The 25,972-nt window shown below is 40.3% G+C and overlaps 1 protein-coding gene across 1 annotated transcript in view; it reads left to right on the top strand.

The window, feature by feature from the left end:
• MALRD1 (MAM and LDL receptor class A domain containing 1) overlaps positions 1 to 25,972 on the top strand; it is a gene marked incomplete at its 5' end in the record, with an annotated part of 676,620 nt that overhangs the window by 336,186 nt on the left and 314,462 nt on the right. The window contains 2 exons of the mRNA XM_080679375.1: positions 18,785 to 19,030; positions 21,197 to 21,354. Of these exons, the coding sequence (XP_080535501.1) occupies positions 18,785 to 19,030; positions 21,197 to 21,354 (404 nt within the window). The remainder of the gene's footprint in view (positions 1 to 18,784; positions 19,031 to 21,196; positions 21,355 to 25,972) is intronic.

Genomic DNA, 25,972 nt, shown 5'->3' with positions numbered 1-25,972 from the left:
GGCTGGACACCACAGGCTGGGGCGCCCAGTGGTGCCACATGGAAGCTGGGCTGGCAGCACACTCTCTCCTGGTCGGCCTCGCAGACCGGCTCCTTGCACGAACTCACGGGGAGCCCGACTGGCCCCTGCAGTCCCAGTGGCTGCGGCCCAGCTCACCCGGAAGAGGCTGCATGGGTGTGGAACGGGCTTCTCACAGGTGCACAGCACCTGAGCACAGGGGTGTCCCCAGCACGTGAGCCCCCCTGGCCCACGAGCCCTGGCGCCAGGGGCGGGGAGCAGGGGGACTGAGAGTGAGCTCAGTAGACACCACGCATTCTCACTGCACCATCCCAGTCACCCCCGCTCCCAGTAGCCATTGAGGGGTCTCAGCCCCCTGCCGGGCACCGCAGGAGGTTGCTTACCACTACACACCTCCAGCTCCCCGTCCCAGCCTGGCCCTGGCCCTGATCCTGTGATCAGGGCTTACCGGCCACTGGTCGCCATCTGTGGAGCGATCGATCAGGGCTGGGCCCCCCACCCAGCTCCCTCAGTGCCCGGGAGCCAGGCAGCAGCCCTGTCCCCCGCCGCCACCACTGGTCGTCATCTTTGGGCTGATCAGCGGGGTGATCAGCCCCCTGCTTGCACCCACCTAGGCCTGGTGCCACCTGCTCACCTGCTCCACCATCCCACCACGATCCCACTCTCATCGGGGCCCATGGAGGCCCATCGAGGCTTGTAGTGCCTCCACTGCCTTCCACTGACAGCACCACATCACCAACACCTGCCATGTTCCGCACTACCCCCTGGTGGTCAGCGCACATCATAGCAAGCGGTCGAACTCCCAGCCGAACTCCCGAATGAGGGGACAATTTGCATATTAGGCTTTTATTATATGGGATTGCCTGGTACAAAGCACTTTATATAGGAGGTGACTAATAAATAGTAGTTACCATTATGATTAATTTTACCACTCAGTTTAAAATTACTCTTCAGTCCTTTTAAATTATATTACATATATGCTAATTCACATATGCAATTTTCACATATACACACATGTAATGCACATGTGTGTGCTATGTGTGTGAATTATGTGACACATATGTAATGTGTGTATGTACACACAAATACTTCAAAAGAGTTTTACCCTAGTAAGATGATATATGCTTTAAGGAAAGGGAGCTCATATTTTATTTCTGTTTTAAAATAATTTTTTACTCTACTCATTATGAATGGTATATATATATATAGTCAAAAATACATAACTTGAAGAAAATTCAAACATAGTTTATTTCATACTAAAATCATTACAATATTATTGACTTTATTCCCTATGCTGAGCTTTACATCTCAGGTCTGTTTGGTAACTACAGATCTTCACCATTTTTACCTAGTCCCCAACCCTCCTCCCCTCTGGCAATCATCAGTTTGTTCTCTTTATCTATGCTTCTGTTTTATGTGTTTTTTAAGATTTTTAAAATTTTTAATTTATTGACCTGAGAGGAAGAGAGGAATGGGGAGAGAGAGAGAGAGAGAGAGAGAGAGACATCAATTTGTTGTATTTATGTATTCAGTGGTTGCTTCTTATATGTGCCCTAACTGGGGATGGAACCCACAACCTTGGTGTATGGGGCTGACACTCCAGCCAACTGAGCTACCCAACCAGTTTTGTTTATTCATTTATTTTTCCACTTATAAGTGAAATTATATCTTTGTCTTTGACTTATTTCACTTATCCTAATTAATTTTAAAATAAAATACTTCACAAATGGGAGTGGTGTTTAGGCCTAAACGTACTGTGAGTATGTTTTGCTTCCTCTTAATATAATTTAGCTTAGATGGTCTGTTTTCTTTTATTTTCTCCTTTGAGTTAAAAATTTACCTCAGCCCTAGCCTATTTGGCTCAGTGGATAGACTGGCGGGTCATGGGTTTAAATCCAGTCAAGGACAAGTACCTTGGCTGCAGACTCAATCCCTGGCCTGGTCACTGTACCTGTGGGAGTCAAAAAATCAATGTGTCTCTCTCAAATGAATGTTTCTCTCTCTGTGTCTGTCCCCCTCCCTTCCACTCTCTCTAAAAATCAATGAAAAAATATCCTCAGGTAAGGATTAACAACAACAACAACAACAAAATTTTCCTCAGTTTCATTACACAAACTATTTTTAACCAGATCAGCAAGGTTTACAAATGGAAATTGCTTTGTTATGGGATCAAGTTATATAAAGGTAGTTTAAATTAGAATTGTGGAAAACAGTATGGAGCTTCCTCAGAAAATTAAAAATGGAGCTGCCTTTTGACCCAGCGACCCCACTTCTGGGAACATATCCTAAGAATCCTGAAGCACCAAGCAGAAAGAATGAATGCACCTCTATGTTTATAGCAGCATTATTTACAATAGCTAAGATCTGGAAACAGCCCAAGTGCACATTACTAGATGAGGGATAAAAAAGCTGAGGTACATTTACACAATGGAATTCTACATGGCAATAAGAAGAAGGAACTATTTCCTTTGGTGACAGCATGGATGGACCTAGAGATTATTATGCTAAGTGAAATAAGCCAGAGAGAGAAAGACAAATACCATATGTTTTCACTTATATGTGGGATCTAATGAACAAAACTGATGAACAAAATAGAAAGAGTCATGGATACATGGGACAGACTGACAGCTGTCAGAGGGAAGGTGGGAGAGGTAGACAGGATGAAAGAAGGTGAAGGGATTAGCCAAAGAACATATATGCATAACCCATAGACACAGACAACAGTGTGGTGATAGCCAGAGGGAAGGATGGCAGGGCTGGGTGGAGGTGGGATTGTGTGTAATGCAGACATATGTAATAGTGTCAACAATAAAAATAAAGTTAAAAAAAGACTGGCAAATAGAAAAATGATAGTCAGGGAATAGACTGAAGGCCATGTTCAACTTTTAAATTATTCTGGCAAAATTCTCACTGAAGTGAAGAATTAAGGCCCACATGAGCACAATACCTTAGTTTAATTCAATAAGTGTTAATGAAAAATCTATGTGTATGTCCTTACTGTGTTTTCAAATACAGCTTTTCTACTTGCATGACTATACATGAAAAAATAAAGAAATTGGGACTGTGACTATAGAATTTTGTCTATAGATATAGTAGAGAAATATTTGCTTAATGTATTAGAAATGCATATTTTGAACAAATTGTTTAGCTGCTATCATTATCCAAAACAAAAGAAAGAAACCCAGAAATGTTTGTCATTTTTATCACAATACATCTGTCTGAGGTAGTTGACTCTCTTCTTCTAATGACTTCAGTCTTGGTATCTCAAAGTTTATCAACCAAAACAGCCCGTTCCCTTTCATCGTTGCCCAACAACCAAAATGCCAACTGATTTTCCAGACAACCATCTAGAATGCTCTCACTCAGTGACATGTATCCTCCTCCTTGCTATATTCATTCACTTTTTTTGTTTATCCAGAAAATGTATAGTGAGCACTTTCTTTTATAAATATTTTTAATTTTTTAATTACAGTTAACACACAATACCAGGTATTATATTAGTTTCAGGTGTACCACATAGTGATTAGACATTTACCAGTATATAACTTACAAGGTGATCACTCCATAAATCTAGTACCTATCTGATACCATACATTGTTATTAGAATATTATTTTCTAAGTAAAGCCAGTTTCTATCCCAAAATCTGTGGCCCTACAGGTTTGTGGTGTTCAGTTATTATGCAAATAATCAGGCAGACAAGTACAGCACTGCATGTTACTACAGTTCTGGGAAGAGAACTGCCTGGTATGACAAGAGGCTCTCAAACCGTGAATTGACCAATCAAGGTTTCTTACAGGAAGTGGACATTAAAACAAAAATTGCAAGATTTTCAAAGAGAGAGAGTTCTGGAGATAGGTGATCCAGCATTTGTAAAGTTTCTGTTGTTGACGGAGTGGCTAGAGGGCTAGTAGGTTTGTGGTGGGATGCTGAGGAGAGCATGGTAGGAGAAGAATGAGTAGCACACAGACTTGGAGTTGATCCTATGTCAACATTACAAATTTGGTCTTTACCTTCACTGTGATGGAAGCCTGTAAAGACGTTCAGGCATGGTGGTGATCCAAGTTGCATTTTGAAAACACCACTCGGATTACAATGTAGAACATGAATTTCAGGAGGCCCAGAGTAGACACAGAGCAATCATTAGGAAGCTATTTCATTAGTCAAGTACAGAAGTGTCCCTTGAGAGAAGCGAGTGATTTAAGAGGTATTTGGAAAGTAAAATAAAATGGAAGGTGTCAATGATTGATTAAGTATGGGAAATGAGGGCAGGAACAAGAATGACTATCGGGTTTCTCCTGAATTCTTTTATCACAATCAACTTTCTCTTATTGCTCTATCTTTTGCAACTCATACTCTACTATAAATTTAGGGTAGATCTTATATATTTTCTCAGGTAACTTTGTTCTTTATATCTTTTCTAAACTGATATTTTGTTCTCCCTTAATTTCAACATTTCTTCCACAGTCATGTAGAGTGGAGAATGTTTTATCTCCCAGTTCCCATAAACCATGGTGTCCAGAAACTGTCAGCATTCTTGTAACTCATTCCAGATCCTCATCCAAGGATTCTCCAACCCTAACTATCCTACTTGAGCCTTTTCTTTATCCTAGAATGAGGTTCTGGCATGTTCAGGCCTTTGTTCTGACATCATGCTATTACTTTTAAAGATAATGCAAATATTTATTTAAGCTTTTTTTTAAAAAATATATTTTACTGATTTTTTACAGAGAGGAAGGGAGAGGGATAGAGAGTCAGAAACATCAATGAGAGAGAAACATCAATCAGCTGCCTCCTGCATACCCGCTACTGGGGATGTGCCTGCAACCAAGGTACATGCCCTTGACTGGAATCGAACCCGGGACCCTTCAGTCCGCAGGCCGATGCTCTATCCACTGAGCCAAACCGGTCACGGCCAAATATTTATTTAAATACACACACATAGTATTACCAAAAAGTCATTGATTTAAAAAAAAAAAAAAAAAAACATTTCTGCCGTAGCTGGTTTGGCTCAGTGGATAGAGCGTTGGCCTGTGGACCAAAACTCCTGGGTTCAATTCTGATGAAGGACCCGTACCTTGGTTGCAGGTTCCTCCCCAGCCCCGGTCCTGGTCAGGGTGCAAAGGCAGACCTTCGCAGCTGCTTTGGCTACCGGGACCCTCCCTCGCAGCCATGGGTGGCTGCAGCCCCCGCTTCATCCTGGAAGGATGTCTGGAAGGATATCCGGTCTAATTAGCATATTACGCTTTTATTATTATAGATTTCCACAGGAGCCCTTAATTCCTTATGCATTTTTTCAAAGGTATTCAATAAATACATGAGCATGTGTGTATGTTGTAAGTTTGTATGTATTTCTCTTCTTCACTTTATAAATCTATCGTTCACTTTATATGCCAAAGTAAATTTCAGGTTCATCAAAGGTTTAAAAATATAAAATCATACAGTAATCATACAGCACTAGAAAATATATGGGAAAAAATTATTTAATATTATATTGTCAAATATCATAAAAGGAAAGATTGACAAATTAGACTGCATAAAAGTACAAAATATAATTTTCATAAAGTGATATTGATCTTGAGATTTATCCGTAGATAATACTTGTAGCTCCAGCTCTGTCTTATGGCTGCAGCTCCCTTCACAATGCGTTAGACAAAACTAATTCTCCTCAGATACTCAAAGCTCTATCAGGTGCATTGAAAGACAATGAAAGACTATTATATCCTACATTTCCTGGTGGCAAAAATAATTCAGTGGACTGTCTTCATGCTATTCCTGGTAGTTGAACTTAAAATTTAGGGGATAGGGGCAATAAATGGTGATGGAAGACTTGATTTGGGGTGGTGAACATACAATACGATATACAGATGATGTGTTGTGGAATTTGTACCTGAGACCTATATAATTTTGTTAACCAGTGTCACCACAGTAAATTCAATGAAAAAAATAAAACTTCAGAACATAATGATTTTTTATGATCAGACTCACTACCTTACCTTTCTAAATATGATAACTAGAAAAGAAGGTATACAAATTGTTCAAAATTTCTTCCAAGTCAGAAACATTAAGGCATATTTCTTTTTACAGGTACTTTGGATTTATTGTTTGAATGCTTTCCCAATTATAGAGTTAGAATCAGTTGAATGTTAGTATGTAATGTTAGCATAACATTTTAAAAACATTAATATTAAAATTGGGTAACTTAAAGATTGATATATAAGTCATTCTTTCTGGAAATATGTCCTGAATGAATCCTAGTGGTAACTTGGTTAGTGTCAATTTTGTCATGTAGCTCAAGACTGCAGAAACTGCTCTTAGAATATTTGGAGAGCTACTATTAGGAATGAGAAAGATGGAGGCTGCAGGGACAGTATTTGGACCAATTTGCACTTTGTTTCTGGTTGGGGCTGAGACTAGGGATAGTAAGCATTGCCTAGAAACATGTAAGCATAAAAGCTGCTGTTTTCTCTGAACTAGAGTTTCAGCCATATTGGATCATATACTACATTTAGCAAGCCAGTTGGAACCACATTAGTCCTTTCTCCTTAAGCCTGCAGGCTTCTTTTCTGCCTAGACTTCCATGTTTTTCTTTTTTCTTAATGCAAACACAATTTTTCTACCTATTTTTTGGTCAGTTCCTTAAGGCTACTGTCATCTATTTAATGGAATTTCTTCCACATATTACCTCCTTCTATGTTAACATTAAAAGTAGATGCCATATCAAACAGACTGTCTAATTACAGCAGTAAGGTTAGGGAGAGGTGGGGGAAATAAGAGATCAACTGAAGGACTTGTATGCATGCATATAAGAGTAACCAACGGATGCAAAACATTGGGGGGTGAGGGCATGTATGGGAGTAGGGGGGGGGGGCAATGGTAAGATAGGTACACATATAATACCTTAATAAAAATTTGAAAAAAAAAAGTAGATGCCATTGCACTTCCTAGTTTCAAGATTTTGCTGCAAATTAGTAAGGAGAAAAATCAAAAAGCTTAAAAAAATATGATGGTCTTTTAAATGTTTCAGGATCTCCCAAAGCAACTGGTCTGCCTTTTTTTTTTTTTTTAACCTACTACAAAGAAATTAACCAGAAAGGTTTTATTTTCTATTCTCACATCACATAGAAGGGTTAGCTGCCCCTCTGAACTCTCTTGCCAGGTAAATAGAATTGCGAAGTGAGAAAAAGAAAAGCAGCCCCTGACAACCAGACTTGTCCTTTCATATAGGCATTGGTGTTGCTTCAAGCTGGTGATTCTCCTGTTGAACATAAACAATTTCACAGAACATCAATATTAGACAAGGCCACTCGGGGACCATGGTGGATTAAAATAAAAACAAGATCAGTTTGCAGTTGTGCCTGAACACAGACAAAACACAAACATTTTGATTCATCTGAGTGAAAGCTGTTTCTAACCAATTATAACTCTACTAGAGGACTGGTGCATGAAATTCGTGCACTGGAGAGGGGGGACCCTCAGCCCAGCCTATGCCCTCTCACAGTCCAGGAACCCCTGGGGATCGGGTCTAGGCTGGAACTCAGACATCTCTCTCCACTGTGCTCACCAGCCGTGAACCTGGCTTCCAGTTGAGCAGGGGTGGGGCAGGGAGGAGGGAGAGTGTGGCTCAACCAGAAGCCAGGCTCGCTGCTTCTTAGCACTTGCCCCACCTCCCTGCCCACTGGTGGGGGGGCGATCTGGGGCTAGGCTGGCTGAGGGAGGAACTATGGGAGGTTGTGGCACTGCGGTCGCACCCTGTCCACCCTCTGTGGAGGCTCCGGGACCGCGGTGCTGCGGCCTCTCCCAGCGACGCTTCTGCAGAAGGGGCCATGGCGCTGGACTGGGACCACCATGGCTCACTGACCCCACCCCCTGCCCACTGGTTGTTCTAGAAGGTCGTCTGGAATGTTGTTTGGCTGTTTGGTCTAATTAGCATATTACTCTTTTATTAGTATAGATTCTATTCTAGTTTTTCTTTTGTTAGATAAGAATTATTAAGACAGCCAATCATAGAATTAGCCCTGATTCCTGACAGTAATTGATCTGGAGCAAAACTCCATTTCCTTGGACACCCCCCTCCAAAAATAGCGTAACCAAAGCCCTAATTCTATGGTAAGTTCTTTATACCCTCTGACTGAACTGCCCCATTTATTCCAATGGTATTTGTTCATCTACACTGAGTGGCCAGATTATTATGATCCCTCAACACATAATAATCTGGCCATTCAGTGTGTGTGTGTGTGTGTGTGTATATGTGTGTGTGTGTGTGTGTGTGTGTGTATATATATATATATATATATATATATATATATATATATATATATATATTAGAAGCCCAGTGCATGAAATCGTGCATGGGTGGGGTCCGGCCAGCCTGGCCATGGGGAGGGGACATGGGCGGTTGGCCCGCCTGCCTGCTGGTTGAACTCCTGGTCAAGGAGACAATTTGCATATTAGCCTTTTATTATACAGGATATACACTGAGTTCAGAGATCATAATAATCTGGCCACTCAGTGTATGCTACAAGTAATAAACCCAAGTTGTTCAGCCTGCAGATGTGTGACTGGCGGTCTTTGGCTGGAGGACAATGATAAGAGAGAAAATGGGAGCAAGATTGTGGGGTACCTGTTGCCCGTTTTAAGGATTTAGCTTTTACTCTGAGTGAGATTATAGGATTTTCTTTTTTTTTAACTTTTAATATTGTTTTTAAATGTTGTAATGGTTTTCAATTCACAGAAATAGTGCAAAAACTTTATGGAGAACTTGCACTTCATTCAGATTTACAAATTATTATCATTTTGCCCATTTGGTCTACATATAATCTTACTTTCTTCTGAATCATTTTAGAGTAAGTTGCAGAAACCATCATGCCCTTTTAACTCTAAATAATTCATAGTCTGTTTCCTATAAATTACATGAATAATGATCAAATCAGGACATTTAACATTGATACAATGTTATTCAATTTTTAGGCCTCAGTCAAACTTTACTAATCACCCCCAAAATGTCTTAATGTACTTTTCTTTAACTTGGTTCAGGATCCAATCAAGGATTATGCACTACATTTAGGTGTGTTTTTTTTATCGTTGTTGTTTTGTTCGTTTGTTTTTTAATCCTCACCCTAAGATATTTTTCCCATTGATTTTTAGAGACAGTTGAAGGGAAGAAAGTGGGAAAGAGAAATGGGAGAGAGAGCTTGAGAGAAAGAAGCATCAATATGAGAGACATATGAATTGGCTGCCTCCTGCAGTGGCCTTTAACAGGGACTGGGTATTGAACCTGCAACTGAGGTATGTGTCCTTGACCAGGAATAGAACCCTCAACCCTTCATCCACAGACCAACACTGCAACCACCAAGTCAAACTGCCCAGGGCATACTACATTTAGTTTTTATGTATCTTTAGATTTCTTTCATCTATAACAATTACCCAGACTTTTTTTTTTTTTTTTAAATACAGGCCTTTTATTTTGTGGAATACCCCAACTTGTGTTTGTTCATTTCTCTTCAAATTAGATTCAGTTTATGCATTTTGTAGAAAAATACGACATACTAACATCACCATTTTCTAAAATCAGTTGATCATGTTTGTGAGTCTATTTATAAGCTCTATAACCTTGATACATTGCTCAGTCTGTCTATATATGTCAATCCCACACAGTGTTAATTATTATAGCTTCATATTATATATTATAAGTCTGCCAACTATTACACTAATGTAAGTACTTTGCATTTCCAAATACATTTTAGGATTATTTTGTTAATTTTTACTAAATCCTGTTGAAATTCTTATTGGAATTATATTTTAATTGTAGATAAAATTGAGCTTTGAATATCATTGAGGTTTATGATCATAAACCTGATAATTATCTAGGGTCTCTTTTCTTACCCAGTGATTTATAGTTGTCAGTGTAAAGGCCAGGCATGTATTTTGTTAAACTTATCCCTAGAATTTCATTTTTTGGGATGCTATTTTAAAAGGAGTTTTTTTAAAAAATTGGATTTCAGTTGTTTATTTCTGGAATATGAAAATATAATTCATTTTTGTATGTTGGTAGTATATAATATCGCTAAATTTACTTGTTAGTACAAATATCTTTCTATACGTTTTGTAAAATTGTAGATGAACACATTGAGCATATTCTGACAGCTGCTTTAGCTTCTTTGATAATCTCTCTTATATCTATACTTATTTCTATTGGCTAATTTTTCTCCTCATTATAGATCACATTTTCCTGCTTCTTCACATGCTAGTAATTTTTAATTTGATGCTATATATTGTGAATTTTATGTTGCTGTGTTCTGAAATTTGGAATATTCCTTTAAAAAGCATTGAACTTTGTTCTAGAGCAGGGGTGGGCAAACTTTTTGACTCGAGGGCCACAATGGGTTCTTAAACTGGACCGGAGGGCCGGAACAAAAACATGGATGGAGTGTTTGTGTGAACTAATATAAATTCAAAGTAAACATCATTACATAAAAGGGTACTGTCTTTTTTTTTAATTTCAATAGTTTTGTTCATTTCAAACATTTTAACAAGAAGAATGTAAACACTAATTATTATAATTTGAAACTTCAAAAAATGGAGAAATCATAGCACAATAACATACCTTATATTGAAGATGGCAAAGGCAAAATAAAATTGCCTAACAAAGGAAAGGTACAAAAGCCTTTCAAATTAAACTTAAATATAATAAAATAATTTAAAACTAAAACAAATAGAAAAGAACAAAATGTGTAAACAGTAAATTAAACATTTTCTTCAGTGCAACTTCCAAATTATGCCCGGGACGTAGATGTAGATGGCAATGCAGACTGGGTTGAAAGGTTTTTGGTCTTTAAAACATCAACTTCAGTGGGAACAGTGTTGTTGGTCTCCTTTTTAGCTAATGCTCTGATACTGTGCTCTCCAGGGGCGTGTCTCCCTACATCACCACGATAACATGTCTACGCATTCCCAGGGTGATGTCGGGGGACGTGTCCGCGGGCATTACAAGGAGCCTCTGGAAGATTGAGAGGTTGTTCCTTCTACTGAATGGACCGATATAAATCCGCCCACTCAGAAGAAGGAGCTGTGACCATGTTTCCTGACGTTGCCATGTTAACACTGCTGCTGGTGAAGGAGTGGAGGGGAGAGCAAGAGAACCCTCCGCTCTTTCGGCTCCACGGGCCGGATAGAACAGCCGAACGGGCCGGATCCAGCCCACGGGCCGTAGTTTGCCCACGGCTGCTATAGACCTTGTAATATGGTTTGATATCTGGTAGTGTGGTACCTCCAAATTTGTTCTTTCTCAAGTGGTCTTTTTTGTTCAAATAATACATTTTTGAATTATTCTAGTTTTGTGAAAAGCATCATTGGTATTTTGATAGGGATCACATTGAATCTATAGATTGCTTTGGGTAGTATGAACATTTAATGATGTTAATTTTTTCTATCTATGAGCATGGTATATGCTTCCATTTATTTGTATCTTCTTCAATTTTTTTATCTACACTAATAAAAGAGAAACATGCAAATTAACCATCACTCCGCTACACCCACCAGCCAATCAGGAGCGAGTATGCAAATTAACCCAACTAAGATGGCGTCCACCATGGAGCTGGAGCAAGTAGGAGGCTTGGGTTGCCCCCGGTGATGAAGGAAGCCAAGCTTCCTGCCCGCCCTGGCCAGCCCTGGCCTCTGCTCAAGGCTGCAAAGTTTCAATTATAGAAGATAAATAAATCCCAAGATACCTGCTTCCAGCCGGCCCTGGCCTCTGCTCAAGGAAGTGCTGAAAAAAAAAAAGAAAAAAAGGAGGGGATGGGAGCCTGGGTTTCCAGGGGCAACCCAAGCTTCCAGCCGGCCCTGACCTCCGCTTAAGGCTACAAAATTATTTTTTTTATTATTATTTTTATTATTTTATTTTTTTTAATTGTTTGAAATATTACAAATAGTAGTACATATGTCTCCTTTTTTTTTTCCCATTGACCTCCCCCTGGCCTCCCCTTCCCCCCAGTACATGCCTTTAAGATCAACCGAAGGACTTGTACGCATGCATATAAGCATAGCCAGTGGATGAAAGACACTGGGTCGGGGGGAGCAGGTAAAGGTCAGTAAAACATTATTCAGTTACACAGGTGATAGACCAGATATGGTCCTGACATTGTAGTTTGCCAATCCACAGTCTAGAGCAGCCGTGGGCAAACTACGGCCCACGGGCCGAATCCGGCCCGTTCGGCTGTTCTATCCGGCCTGCGGAGCCAAAAGAGCGGAGGGTTCTCTTGCTCTCCCCTCCGCTCCTTTACTTTGAATTTATATTAGTTCACACAAACACTCCATCCATGCTTTTGTTCCGGCCCTCCGGTCCAGTTTATGAACCCATTGTGGCCCTCGAGTCAAAAAGTTTGCCCACCCCTGGTCTAGAGTCTACTTCCTTCTAAAGTTTCTCTGTGTCATTACTAAAATGAATGAACTCTTTCTGGCGTTCATTCTGAATACCCTGCTTATTCAGCAAGGACTCTTCATGCTGACTGGTAGAAAGTCAAAGATATCTGGTTCTATGTGAATTCTGGTCATTTTTCAGCTTTTGGCTCCTGGTTATTTTTCTATTAGAAGTTGTTCTCTGTCTCTCTTTATGGATTTGCCCTATAAATTTGAACACTAAAATTCATCCAAAGACTTAAGTAATTCTCTGGATCTCTTTCTCAATATAGCTCCCTTTCCATCACCACTTTGCCTTACAGACTCTGTCTCCTGAGCTCACTGCAGCCCCATTTTCTGCTGGGCTGACCCTGTGGGAGCTACATTCTAGAAAGTGCCTCAAGCAGAAATATGGGGTGATCGTTTGTGCTTTCCCCCCTTTCCTTAAGAGATCACAATTCTGTGCTTCCTGTTGGACAATGATCTGAAAACACTTGTTTCATGTATTTTGTCCAGTTTCTAATTGTTTATGGCTGGAGGAGAACTTCATAACCTCATTCTTACTATGTACATGCTAGGAGCAAAAATCTTTTCATTACTCTTTTGATGCTCAAATTGTCTCTAATTTGTCCATTAAGTTCATTTAAAAATTGGCTTTTTATTTTTATTTTTTGAAGGTGCTATCTGTTTTTTTTAATTTATATTTTTTCTTTATTGATTAAGGCATTACATATGTGTCCTTATCCCCCCATTGTCCCCCACCCCGCCTGCTCATGCCCTCACCTCCCCTCGCCCCCCTGGTGTCTGTGTCCATTGGTTAGGCTTATATGCATGCATACAAATCCTTCGGTTGATCTCTCCCCCTTACCCCCTCCCTCCTCTACCTTCCCTATGAGGTTTGATGGTCTGATCAATGCTTCTATGTCTCTGGATCTGTTTTTGTTTATCAGTTTATGTTGTTCATTATATTACACAAATGAGTGAGATCATGTGATATTTACCTTTCTCTGACTGGGTTATTTCACTTAGCATAATGCTCTCCAGTTCCATCCATGCTGTAAAAAAAAAAAACTAAAAATGGAACTCCCATTTGACTCAGTGATCCTACTTCTAGGAATATATCCCAAGAAAGTAGAAACACCAATCAGAAAGGATATGTGCACCCCTATGTTCATAGCAGCACAATTTATCATAGCTAAGATTTGGAAACAACCTAAGTGCCCATCAGCAGATGAGTGGATTAAAAAATTGTGGTACATCTACACAATGCAGTAAAATAGAAGGAATTCTTACCATTTGCAAAAATTGGCTTTTTAAACCTTCATCATGTCATAATTTTTTGAGCTCTTTATTATTTTGTATTTCAAGAAAAAAATCCCAGACTCATCTTAAACTCTCTTTTCGTCAGCCCCAATAGACCATTTCCCAAGAAGACCTGGTTCTTTGTATTGGGGAACAGTATTTAAATATAGTAGAGTTTGGGGCAGTGGAGTGACATTCAACTTATATTAAAATATCACCTTGGTTCTTTACTGTTTAATGGATCATACAAGATAGGGGTAGGGCACAGAGAACGGGAAAGAAAGTATTGCAATAAAATCATACAAAATGGTAGTGACTAAAACCAATATAGTAACAGTAGAGATGATGAGATATATTCTAATAGTAGCATTGCTAATTAATAGAATTCACTGAAATATTATAGACGAGTTATGAGATAAAATACATATTATTATTAATACAGCTCCTAGAGCTTGGGACAATCCTCAGTTATAAGATGGACCTTCATCCAAATTTGGCTTGGATGTTAAGACTGATGATACCACATACACACCAAGAGGGTTTAAACATGTCTGTCACTCACATATTGAGGCTTACTGGGAGATCAGAGTAGCACCCAGGCATGTCCAAAGGTCGTTTTAGAGAGCAGGAAAAGTGGCTTAGAGTTGTATGGTGGTTACCGGGGTGTGACCAGGGGGAGGAATCCTGTGCACAGATAGGGGCTTGTGTGGTTTGAACCTAATGCCAACAGGAGAAAAACTGGACTTTTTAATCAGCTCTGCCAAATATGGGCACGAGGGGAAAAGCTGTCAGCACTCAAGTCAAACATAAAAAAATTGAGTCAGACTCCTATACAGAGATTCTTACAAGATTTTTGTTGTTGTTGTTGTTTTTTTTTTTTTTTTTTTTTTGGAGTATCGGAGTTATAGAGTTGCCATTAACAGAGATGAGGAGACTATTCATTGAAAAAAAGTTTTGGGGATAAAATTCACAGATTGCAGTTAAGCGTGTTGAGTTTCAGAAGCCTCTAAGATTTGAGTTGGAGATTTGTAACTTTTATAATTTATTCTTTTTTTTAATTACCCATTAAAATATTTTCCAGGTATTTATTTTTTATTAAATTTACCGAGGTCACATTGGTTAATAACACTATATAAATTTCAGGTGCACAACTTTACAATATGACATTTGTGTACTCTGCTGTGTGCTCACCACCAAAAGTCTTGTCTGCTTCCACCACCATCTATTTGAGCCTCCTTGCCCTCTTTGTCCTCCCCCTAAACCAGTGGTCGGCAAACCGCAGCTCGCGAGCCACATGCGGCTCTTTGGCCCCTTGAGTATGGCTCTTTCACAAAATACCACGGCCTGGGCGAGTCTATTTTGAAGAAGTGGCATTAGAAGAAGTTTACGTTTAAAAAATTTGGCTCTCAAAAGAAATTTTAATCGTTGTACTGTTGATATTTGGATCTGTTGACTAATGAGTTTGCCGACCACTGCCCTAACTCCTTTCCACTCTGGTAACCAACATTCAGTTGTCTGCATCTATGAGTTTGTTTTTTTTGCTTTGTTTTGTTTGCTCCTTTTTGCTTTATATCCCACATAATTTATTTTTTTTACAAAACTAAACTGCCCACCAAGAGGGCCACTGCCTAATTTAAATAAACAATCAAAGTTGCACAATTTCATAAGAGATTTAAAATCAGAATCATTTAAAGATATACACCCTTAGATAGTTGATTTCTTTGGAGAAAACAACAGGCAAGGAAAATAATTTGGAAATAGGTGAATAGCATTAGTTGATAATATCCCTTTATATTCGTCAAAAAATGTTGCATGTTATTTTATGGATAGGATGCATTATTGCAGTGAAACTTTATTTACTAATGTAGAGGGCTTTCTATTCAAAATTAATCTTGTGTAATATTAGAATTATTGTATTTTAAAATTATGCAGCTATTTGTTTAGAAATGTAAAACTAAATCATTCTGATTATTCTAAAATATTAGCTATATTGATTACATAATATATTGCAATCTGTAATGTGTTCCCAATTAGAAACATGTCCAAATTATTTTCTTGTTTGCTTTAAAAGAATTAGATTTTAGCTTGGGTTAGTCACTTTGGAGGAAAGTATTTTCAGGAGCAGTTTGTTTTTACTCCCCAAGCAAATTGGAATTGACAGAATCAATACCAATGCCAACGAGAATAAAATGAAACGATCTAGTAATTTCTCAGGTTTTCCGCAGTCCCATGAGAAACAATGCTTCTGGTAGTCAACACCACCACTTTTGTTCCTGGGTGATCTCATGTGTTGTGATAGTTGATCTGATATCACTACTCTTCTCTTCAAGTCAATGGATTTAAAAAACATTTTTTTGGACATTAGACCTGGGTTCCAGTTGCATCCCTGCTCTTGAAAAATCAGCAAGTCATTTCATGTCTGTAATCCTCAGTTTTCTCATCTGTAAATGTGAGGATTAATGTAAATGATCTCCATTTCTATGTAGTTCAAAAAATGCTTTAAGGTTATGATTTAGAATTAAGCTCTGTAATTGAAACATTAGAAGTCTTTTGTCTTACCCCTAATCTGATAAACTGACCTGGGCATGTAAGTGAAAATCATTTAAACCCACACTGCAAGAAAGGGAAATATTAGCAGTTAACCCAAACAGAAAGCTTTGTTTAAGAGACATAATGCACAGTTGAAACTTATGTCCAAAGGCTTTGTAATTGTAAAGGCCATTTAATGAGGCAACCTGCACACGCAGTTCAAGAACAATTAGTGTGCAAATGGCTAGCAGCCTTCAGAACACCAGTATCCTCCCCAGTGATTTTTACATGGCATTCCAGTCATCTCCTCCCACTTTTTGCCTCTTACTCATCTATTTTCTTAAATGTGAGACTGATTCAGGACTAAGATTTATTTTAGATAAGATTTTATTTTATTATTTCATTATTTTTATTTAGTATTGAATTTATTACGATGACAGTGGTTAATAAAATTATATAGGTTTCAGCATGTACAATTCTATAATACATTAACTGTATATTGTATTGTGTGTTCACCACCCCAAGTCAAATCTCCTTCCATCACCATTTATCCCCCTTGTACCCTATTCCACTGCTTCCCACCCCCATTCCCCTCTGGTAATCACAATGTTATTGTCTGTTGTCTATGAGGTTGGTTTGTTGTGTGTGTGTGTGGGTGGGTGTGTGTGTGTGTGTGTGTGTGTGTGTGTGTTTTGTTTTGTTTTTTTGCTTAATCCCTTCACCTTTTCCATCTGGCCTGTAACCACTCCCCTCTAACAGATGTCAGTCTGCTCTCTGCATCTAGGAGTCTGCTTCTATTTTGTTTGATAGTTTGTTTTGTACATTAGTACTTGTCTTTCTCTGACTGGCTTATTTCACTTAGCATACTCTCCAGGTCTAACCATGCTGTGGCAAAGGGTAAGATTTCCTTTTTTTTTTTTTTTTTTGGTACAGATGATTAATATTCTATTGTGTAAACTGTACCACAGCTTTTGTATTCACTCATCTACTGATGGACACTTGGCTGCCTCCAAATCTTGGCTAATGTAAATAATTCTGTAGTGAACATAGGGTGCATATATTCTTTTGAATTAGTATATCATGTTTCTTTGGATATATCCCCAGAAGTGGAATTTCAGGATCATAAGGTAGTTCCATTTTTAATTTTTTGAGGAATCTCCACACTGCTTTTCACATTGACTGTATCAGTCTGCATTCCCATCAACAGTGCATGAAGATTCCCTTTTCTTCACATCCTCACCACTATTTTTTATTGTTTGTTGTTTGTGGAAGTGTCAATTTATGACCTATGCCCATTTTTTAATTGGACTGTGGTTTTTTTGGTAGATAAGATTTTATTAACTGGAGTTTCCTGCTAATAAACACCTTTGGACAAATCCCTCAATCACCTTCTAGCTCTAACCCACACAACCCTCACCACCGGGCAACTTGCCTCAGGCTATGGAAATTATCATCTAGAAGTGGAATTATCTAGGTATGGAATTATCAGTTCCATCACCAGGCAGATGGAAAAGATGGACTGGAAGAAAATTTCTGCTACTATAGCGTCACAGAGCAAATGTGAAGCTAATGTCCCAAGTTTGATCTCCAAGAAACTTTGCCTACTGAAATATTGTTATCAATGGTTCTATTGTAATATTGGAGCAAGATAATAATAATACCTTCAATAAGCATACTGAACTGCTTTATAATTTCTAAAGCACTTTATTTTACTTATTCATTTATTTGACTTATATTTGCTGATCACCTAAATAAGGGCCAGGCACTGTTCTAGATGCTATTGACATAAACAGTGGGCTTTTTATTTAGTTTAACCTATCTACATTTACTATTATTTTTTCTCTTTTTAAATAGGAAAACTAAAAGCTCATCAAATCATGTAACTGATAAGTTTCAGAGTCATAGTTCAAACTCAGGTCTTCAAAAATATTGCTCTTTATCTTAAGCTTTGTGAAAAAATCTTTATGGTTGACCTTGCTTTATAAGGAAGTTACTTCTAAAATTCCAAACAATTGGCAGATAAATATGCATTGTGGAGAAAAAGCTATTGGATAGTTTGTTATTACCTTTATATCCTTGCCCCTACTTAAAGGAAGTATCATATATATGCTTGGCTTCTGATAAATATTGGAGTGTATGGATACTAATGGAATATACTTCCAAATGCACCATAATATATAGCCTCTTAGTACCCTAACGATTTTGTTTCAGATTAAAAAATGGGAAGCCTCACTTTGGCTTTTGGATCAAATTTACATCCTTGAATATTGCTTATAAGAAATGTTGTTTTTGAGGAGACTTGAGGTACTTTTCTAGATCAATAAAATTATATTTCTTTTTTTTTTTTTTTCCATTTTTGAATGATCCTTGTGAGTGATCTATAGGCCGGGACCCTGGGGAGAATTAGGACGGAGAGATAGGGGTCAGAAAATTCAAACTCCTAAGAACACCATATTTCTTTATATATTGAAGTGAATCCACTTTTACTACCTTTTAACTTCTTCATCCTTCTTTTGTTTTGTTTTGTTTTCTATGTTTTAGGTTCCTGCCCACATGGCTATCGGGAATGTCAGAATGGCCAATGTTATAAACCAGAGCAAAGCTGTAATTTTGTAGATGACTGTGGAGATTCCACTGATGAAAATGAATGTGGGAGCTCCTGTACTTTTGAACAAGGCTGGTGTGGCTGGCAAAACTCCCTGGCTGAAAACTTTGATTGGGTTTTGGGAGTTGGCTCTCATCAAAGCCTAAGACCCCCCAAAGACCACACACATGGAAATGAAAATGGTAGGTTGTTAGGTTGGTATAGTCACTCTAATCATATTCACAATGAGCATCACTTTGTCTTCCCTGAGAGCAACTGGAGTGCTCTGGAGAGACCACCTAGGTTCCAAGGCAAGTAAGTCAAACATTTAATGAGTGTATTTGTCTCCAAGCACTACCATAACCAAGTGCCACCAACTGGAGAGTATAAATAACAAACATTTATTAGTATACACAACAAACATTTATTCTCTCACAGTTTGGGAAGCTAAAATTATGAAACCAGGTGTCAGTGGGACTGGATTTGAGGGCCTTCAGGGAGAAGCATCTGCTCCATGTCTCTCTCCCAGCCTATAGTAACCTCACATTTCTTGGCTTGCAGAAGCTATTCTCCTTGTGTCTTCACATTGTATTCCCTCCATGCATATCTGCCTCTGTGTCCAAATTTCCTCCTCCCTTTTTTAGGACACAGACATATTGAATCATGGCCCACTCTAATGACCTTATTTTAACTTGATCTTTGGCAAGAGCCTATTTCCAAATAAGGTCACATTTATAGGGACTGGAGATAAGGACTTGAACATCTCTTAGGGAACACAATTCAACCCAGAACAGTGAGTATTCAGTCTAATCTTATGCTGATAAGTGTAGATAGATGATAATGTATGCTGCCATAAGGTACATTTCCTAAAGGACACACTCTGAATTCTGCCACTCATTTGATCTATTCAGATTCTCAAAATCCTCATCTCTCAAATGGTGATAGTACAATTACCCCTGTGTGCCAAATGGGTTGTACAGATCAAATGAGGTCATGTGCACACAAGGAAAGCAATGTGAAAGCTGTAGAGGTGCTGTGCCAATGTCACTGTAAGATTCATAGGTTAAAGGTGTTGGGGATTGTCGTTTTTACAATGAAGAGCTGAAGGCAAGTCTCAGATATACTGGTGAAAAGATATAGGGCATTAGCAAGAAAGGCCCTGAATTCCTGGGTGCTACAGAGTAGAAAAAAAAAAAGTCTACATATTGAAATTCCACAGGCCTATGAAAAAACAAAGCTCTCCAAGACAGCCTGACCAAACTAGAAAATGGAAGGCCTAAGTTCCACCCCAGCACTGAGCTCTATGTACATACAATGTTTGGGATAGTTGGATACACAAATATAAAACTCAACATGTTTCCTGTTGTGTTGCCTATTAAAATTCTGTGTTTCATTTATGCACTCTACTGATGACTGCATTTTTAAAAGTTTCTTTATTCATTTCTCATAGGTAATTTTTGCATTGTTTTTCAATAACTGGATAGTCTGATGGGTCCACTAAATGATTTCTATAACTATCTTGTTGATGCAATAGCGTAAATTTCTTGTCAGATGAGTTAATCTGCATACTATAAAATACTTTGCTAAAAGCATACAGTTGGAAATTGTTCTGTCAGTGAGTTAGAAGCAAGCCTCTTAGATTTCCCTTTTGTTTGGCAGCTCAGATCATATGAAATGCCTAGGTTGCTTCCATATCTTGGCTATTGTAAATAATGCTGCAATAAGCATAGGGGTGCATTTACCTTTTTTTAAAAAAAAATATCTTTATTGATTTCAGAGAGGAAGGGCGAGGGAAAGAGAGATAGAAACATCAATGATGAGAGAGAATCATTGATTGGCTGCCTCCTGCACGTCCCCTAACCGGAATCAAGCCTGCAATTCAGGCATATGCCCCCAACCGGAAGCAAACCTGGGACCCTTCAGTCCACAGGCTGATGCTCCATGCACTGAGCCAAACCAGCTAGGGCACATTTACCTTTTTGAATTACTGTTTTCATTTTCTTTAGATAAACACCCAGGATTATATGGTCGTTCTATTTTTAATTTTTTGAGGAACTTCCATACTTTTTTCCACAGTGGCTGCACCAATTTACCAATAGTCCATGAGGGTTTTCTTTTCTCCAAATCCTCACCAACTCTTGTTATTTCTTGTCTTTTTTATAAATAGCCATTCTGATAGGTGTGAGGTGATATCTCATTATGGTTTGACTTGCATTTCCCTGATAATTAGTGATGAGCATCTTTTTATGTGTCTGTTGACCATTCATATGTCAAGTATACTTTAATTTATAAATAACTAAAAGATGGAAAAGCTGAAATAATTCCCTCATTGTTATTTTATCCTATCTGAATCCTGTCCTTATTCCTAGGGCATTTTTTGTATCTGGAGGCTACTCCAGTGGGCCTTCGGGGTGAAGAAGCACACCTCAAGAGTGGTGTGTGGCAAGAATCCAGTGCTGCATGCACCATGAGCTTCTGGTATTTCATATCTGCAAAGGCCACGGGGTCCATTCAGATTCTCATTAAGGTAGGATCTTTGCCCATGATGCCTCTGAGTTTAGTGAAGTTTCCTACAAATAGCACATGGCCAAAAAGATTTTAATTACAACTCTGCTAACAGGGCCAGAGAAAGCCTCCTTTAGCTCCTGCTGTGGTTCAAATGGTCTGTGGAGTTTAGTAAGCTGAGCCTATAAACCAGTTTTGAGCTCAACATCATCCCCTATGATTATGATTGAATCCCAGAGACACTTTTTATGTTATCAATCTATCTAAGACAGGTACGTTTTTTCTTCTACTTAGATATTTCCGCCCCTATTTTTCTTAGTAAAAGAAAGTAGAGTATTTGTACATCTGAAAGAAGAGTGACTATCCATTTTAACTCATATGTGAGTGATCATTAAAGGAACTGATATTAGATATTCTGGTTTCTAAGCACACCGTGCAAAGAACTGCACTACTCAGGAGAGTGATCAAGGTATGATTACTTTGAACTGCTTATTAACTATGACACAGTAATGCATTTTATTCCTGAGGATTAATTGGATGTTTCTGTTCGGGCTTTAATTTAGTATAATAAAGTGATAGTGTTCGGGGAACAAAATAACAAAGTATATGTTAATATTAATGAGACTTGGTTCATATACCTTACTCTTTGGCAAGTTCAAACAGCAGCAAAAAGGTGTGTGTGTGTGTGTGTGTGTGTGTGTGTGTGTGTGTGTGTGTGTGTGTGTGTTGTTCATTTCAAGAATCTAGTTAGAATTTTAAGAAAGCTGACTTTAAAATCATGCTCCTGAGGCTACTGCTGCTTCACTGTGCAGGAGCTTTGGTGAAGTTCCCTGACACTGACGGAAATGCCTGACCAGAAAACTGGGCCCACATATCTACACAGTCCATGTTTTATCTGAAACTTGAGCTAACTTTGTAAGTTAGGGCTCTGCAATAATAATGCAGGAAAGCCAGCCTAATAAAATACATGCAGCAAATATTGCAGTGATTTATTCTTATATTTAAATTGGAAGACTTACTAAAATGTAATGCTTGCAGTTCCCACAGGGTTGTTTTCCTAGTATCTGTTAAATGTGATACGTATGTGATGTGCACCATGCAGAGGATTGGTTCAGCTCTGCAGACTTTGCTTTAATTATTTGTTCCACTCATGTTTGCATTTCAGCTCTCTTACATTATAGACACACACTTTATATTGCTATAAAATGTACAATTAAACTGTTTTGAGACACATCTTCCTAATGAGTCATGTTGAATTCCTACATACCCATGGACATTTAACAACATTTTTAAAAACCTATCTACCTAACATATTAAAAAAACTTATTTAAAATATTTGTCTATTCTCACTTAGTGACATTAATTACAAAGGAGAGAAAAAGTTTATAGCATGTATTGATTTTTTCATGAACTTTGGGGCAATCATTTTATTTTGCTAGTTAGTATGGCATATATTTTTTATCATCATTACAAAGATCTTCTTAGGCTTTTCTCTGTGGAACCAGGCTGGACTGCACCCTGCTCATTAGTTTGAAAGCATCCCAGCCAGATGGCAAACAAGAGCGGTGGGGAATCTGCCTTTCATTTTTTTCTCTTTTCTTCTCATCTTTTAAACCGAGTGTCCCTCAAAATTCTAGAAGTTCTTCCTGCTCCCTGGCTATTCATTTATATTTATTCTGTTTCAACAGAGAGACTATAAAATCCTGAGAGCAAGACCTTGAGGTTTTAGTCCCTATGTGCCCATCCTAGCTATTCAGAGAAAGGACTGATGGGTGAAGGCACTGCAGGAAGAGTGGTATCCTCCTAGAGCCACTGCCAAGCTCAGGACAATCCTTGTTTGGGACAAAGGAATGGCTGTTTTGTATTATATGCATAACATTTTGGTCATACCTGAGAACTTTTAATCTAAATCTGAAATACAGACATGCAATCAGTTGCAAGAGTCACATTATATTGAACAATAATCTATATATATAAAAAGGCAATATGCAAATTGTCCAGGATGCTGTAATGTCATGACTGCTCAGGAGGAGGCTGCATGCACAGGTGGGCAGGAGGGGACTGCGTGGGAGGTGAGGCAAGCCACAGATGCTGCAGTGGCTTGAGCAGGCCCAGAACAGAGACGGGGGTGGGGGTCTGCCAGCGCCGGCCGTGGGGGCTTGAGCAGGCCTGGAGTGGAAGCAGACAGGGTGACCTGCCAGCCGCTGCATGCCAGCAGTCCCACCTCTGCACGTGAGCTGCAGAAGAAACACCTTTTCTGATCGCTCATTGGCTAAGCTCCCTGTACGCCACTCGCAGTGTTCTTGGTAACTTGGGTAATAAGAATCCAAGAAGGTGATCTAGGGTTTTCCACCTCACTCCTGGAGGAAAAAACGAAGGTCCACTGCTGGAGGGGCTAAGAAATGTCATAGCCTGCCCTAGTCAGTTTGGCTCAGTGGATAGAGCCTCAGCCTGCGGACCACAGGGTCCGGGTTTGATTCTGATCAAGGGCATGTACCTAGATTGCAGGATCCTCCCTGGCCGGGGCCCACAAAGTGTCCCTCTCACATTGATATTTCTCTCTGTCTTTCTTTCTCTCTTCCACGCTCTCTAAAAATCAATGGAAACATATCCTCAGGTGAGGATTAAAAAAAAAAAAAAAGAAAATGTCATATCCTATGAAAGAGACATCTTGAAAATGCATAAAGGAAGTTGACATTTTTTCGTGGTGAAGGGACTGGAGTCCGTGTTGATGAAAACACCTTGGTGGCTGCGGTGACTGGCAGTGGCTGCAGCAGTGGGGTGATGGGGGTGGCACCTTCCCTGATCATCCTGGTTGCCTCCCGCAGAGGGAGGCCAGACTAAGCTGTCAGTAGGACATCCCCTAGGGTTCCCAGACCGTGAGAGGCTGTAATTTCATGCACTGGGCCTCTAGTCCTATATAATAAAAGGCTAATAAATAGATCAAACAGTGGAACAACTGGAACAACCGAACAACCAAACGACAGAAAAATTGGTTGCTATGACGTGTGCTGACCACCAGGTGGCGTGTGCAGAACATGGTGGGTGTTGGCCACTGCGGAATGGTGGAGCAGATGAGTGGGGGCACCCTACCAAAGCAGGGCACCGGTCGCTGTCATCGGGGTGAGCCTCTGGTGGTTACTGAAAATTCTTGCTCCCGTGCGTCATGGTCCTTCCCGGCACTCACACCTGCTGCCAGCACCAGCCCAGCTCTCACCCACTGCTGGTGCTAGAGCCGCCGCTCACACCCACTGCCAGTGGAGGCGCCAGTCCCAATCACTCGACACCATCAGTGGGTGCAAGTGGCAGCTGCCAGCCCTGATCGCCCCTGAGGGTTTCTCCACCTTCCCCTTCTCCTGAAAGGTGATTGGGGCAGCAGCTGCCACTCGCACCCACTGATGGTGCAGGCCCCGCTCACACCCGCTGCTGGCACCAGCCCCAATCACTCTGCGCCATCAGCTGGTGTGAGTGGGGCTGGCGTCAGCACGTGAGAGCAATGGCAGCGGGAGCAGGGCTTCCAGCAGACAAAGGACTGGGGGCCATGGCAGGAGGGGCTGGGCAGGGTCGTGGAGGATGGGCCAAGACCAGCCCCTGTGCCTACCGCAGCCTCTCAGCCCACAGATCCTTTCAAAGTGCACAAAATAGTGCACTGGGCCCCTAGTCTATATATGTAAAAGCCTAAGTGACTGTTACAGCCAGATGACCGAATGACAAGACAACTGTCCAGTAGCTACAATGAGCACTGACCACCAGGGGGCAGATGCTTAACGCAGGAGTTGCCCCTGGTTGTCAGTGCGCTCCCACAGCCAATCTCCCATGGCAGGCCAACCTACCACAGTCCCTCCTCCTGGCTGGCTGGCCCCAATTGGCCCCGATCAGGACTGGGCAAGATGGACCTCTAGTCTATCTAATAATAGAGAAATATGCAAATTGTCACAGACTTCGTCACAGTAACAGTAATGACCCAAAAGCAGGCTGCTTGGGGTGACAAGGCCGGCAGAGGGGTGAGTGACCAAAAGACTAAATAGCAGGCTGCGTGGGGTGACCAGGCAAGCAGGGGAATTAGTGAGGGACAACCAAACTACTGAACAGCAGGCTGCATGAGGCAACCAGGACAGGAGGGGAGGGTACTTGTGGGGGGGGGGAGGCGACCAGGCCAGCAGGGGAGGGCAGTTGGGGGTGATCAGGCTGGCAGGGGAGGGCAGTTGTGGGGGGAGACCATGCCTGCAGGGGAGGGCAGTTAGGGGCAACCAGGCCAGCAGGAGAGGGCAGTTAGAGGTGATCAAGCTGGCAGGGGAGGGCAGTTGGGGGCGACTAGGCCTGCAGGTGAGGGCAGTTGGGGTGATCAGGCTGGCAGAGGATGGGACCTAAACCAACAGTTGAACATCCTCCAGGGGGTCCCAGGTTGGAAAGGGTGCAGGTAGGGCTGTGTGATACCCCCCCCCATACACGAATTTCATGCACCAGGCCTCTAGTTTAATAATATTACTAGAGGCCCGGTGCATGAAATTTGTGCACGGGCAGGGGGAGGGTGTCCCTCAGCCAAGCCTGCACCCTCTCCAATCTGGAACCCTATAAGGGATGTCCGACTGCCCATTTAGGCCCTGGATCGGGCCTAAATGGGCAGTTGGACATCCCTC

This window comes from Plecotus auritus (assembly GCF_963455305.1).
Source record: "Plecotus auritus genome assembly, chromosome: 1".
NCBI classification, from domain to species: Eukaryota; Metazoa; Chordata; class Mammalia; order Chiroptera; family Vespertilionidae; genus Plecotus; species Plecotus auritus.
This window is presented reverse-complemented; position numbering and strand designations above follow the sequence as displayed.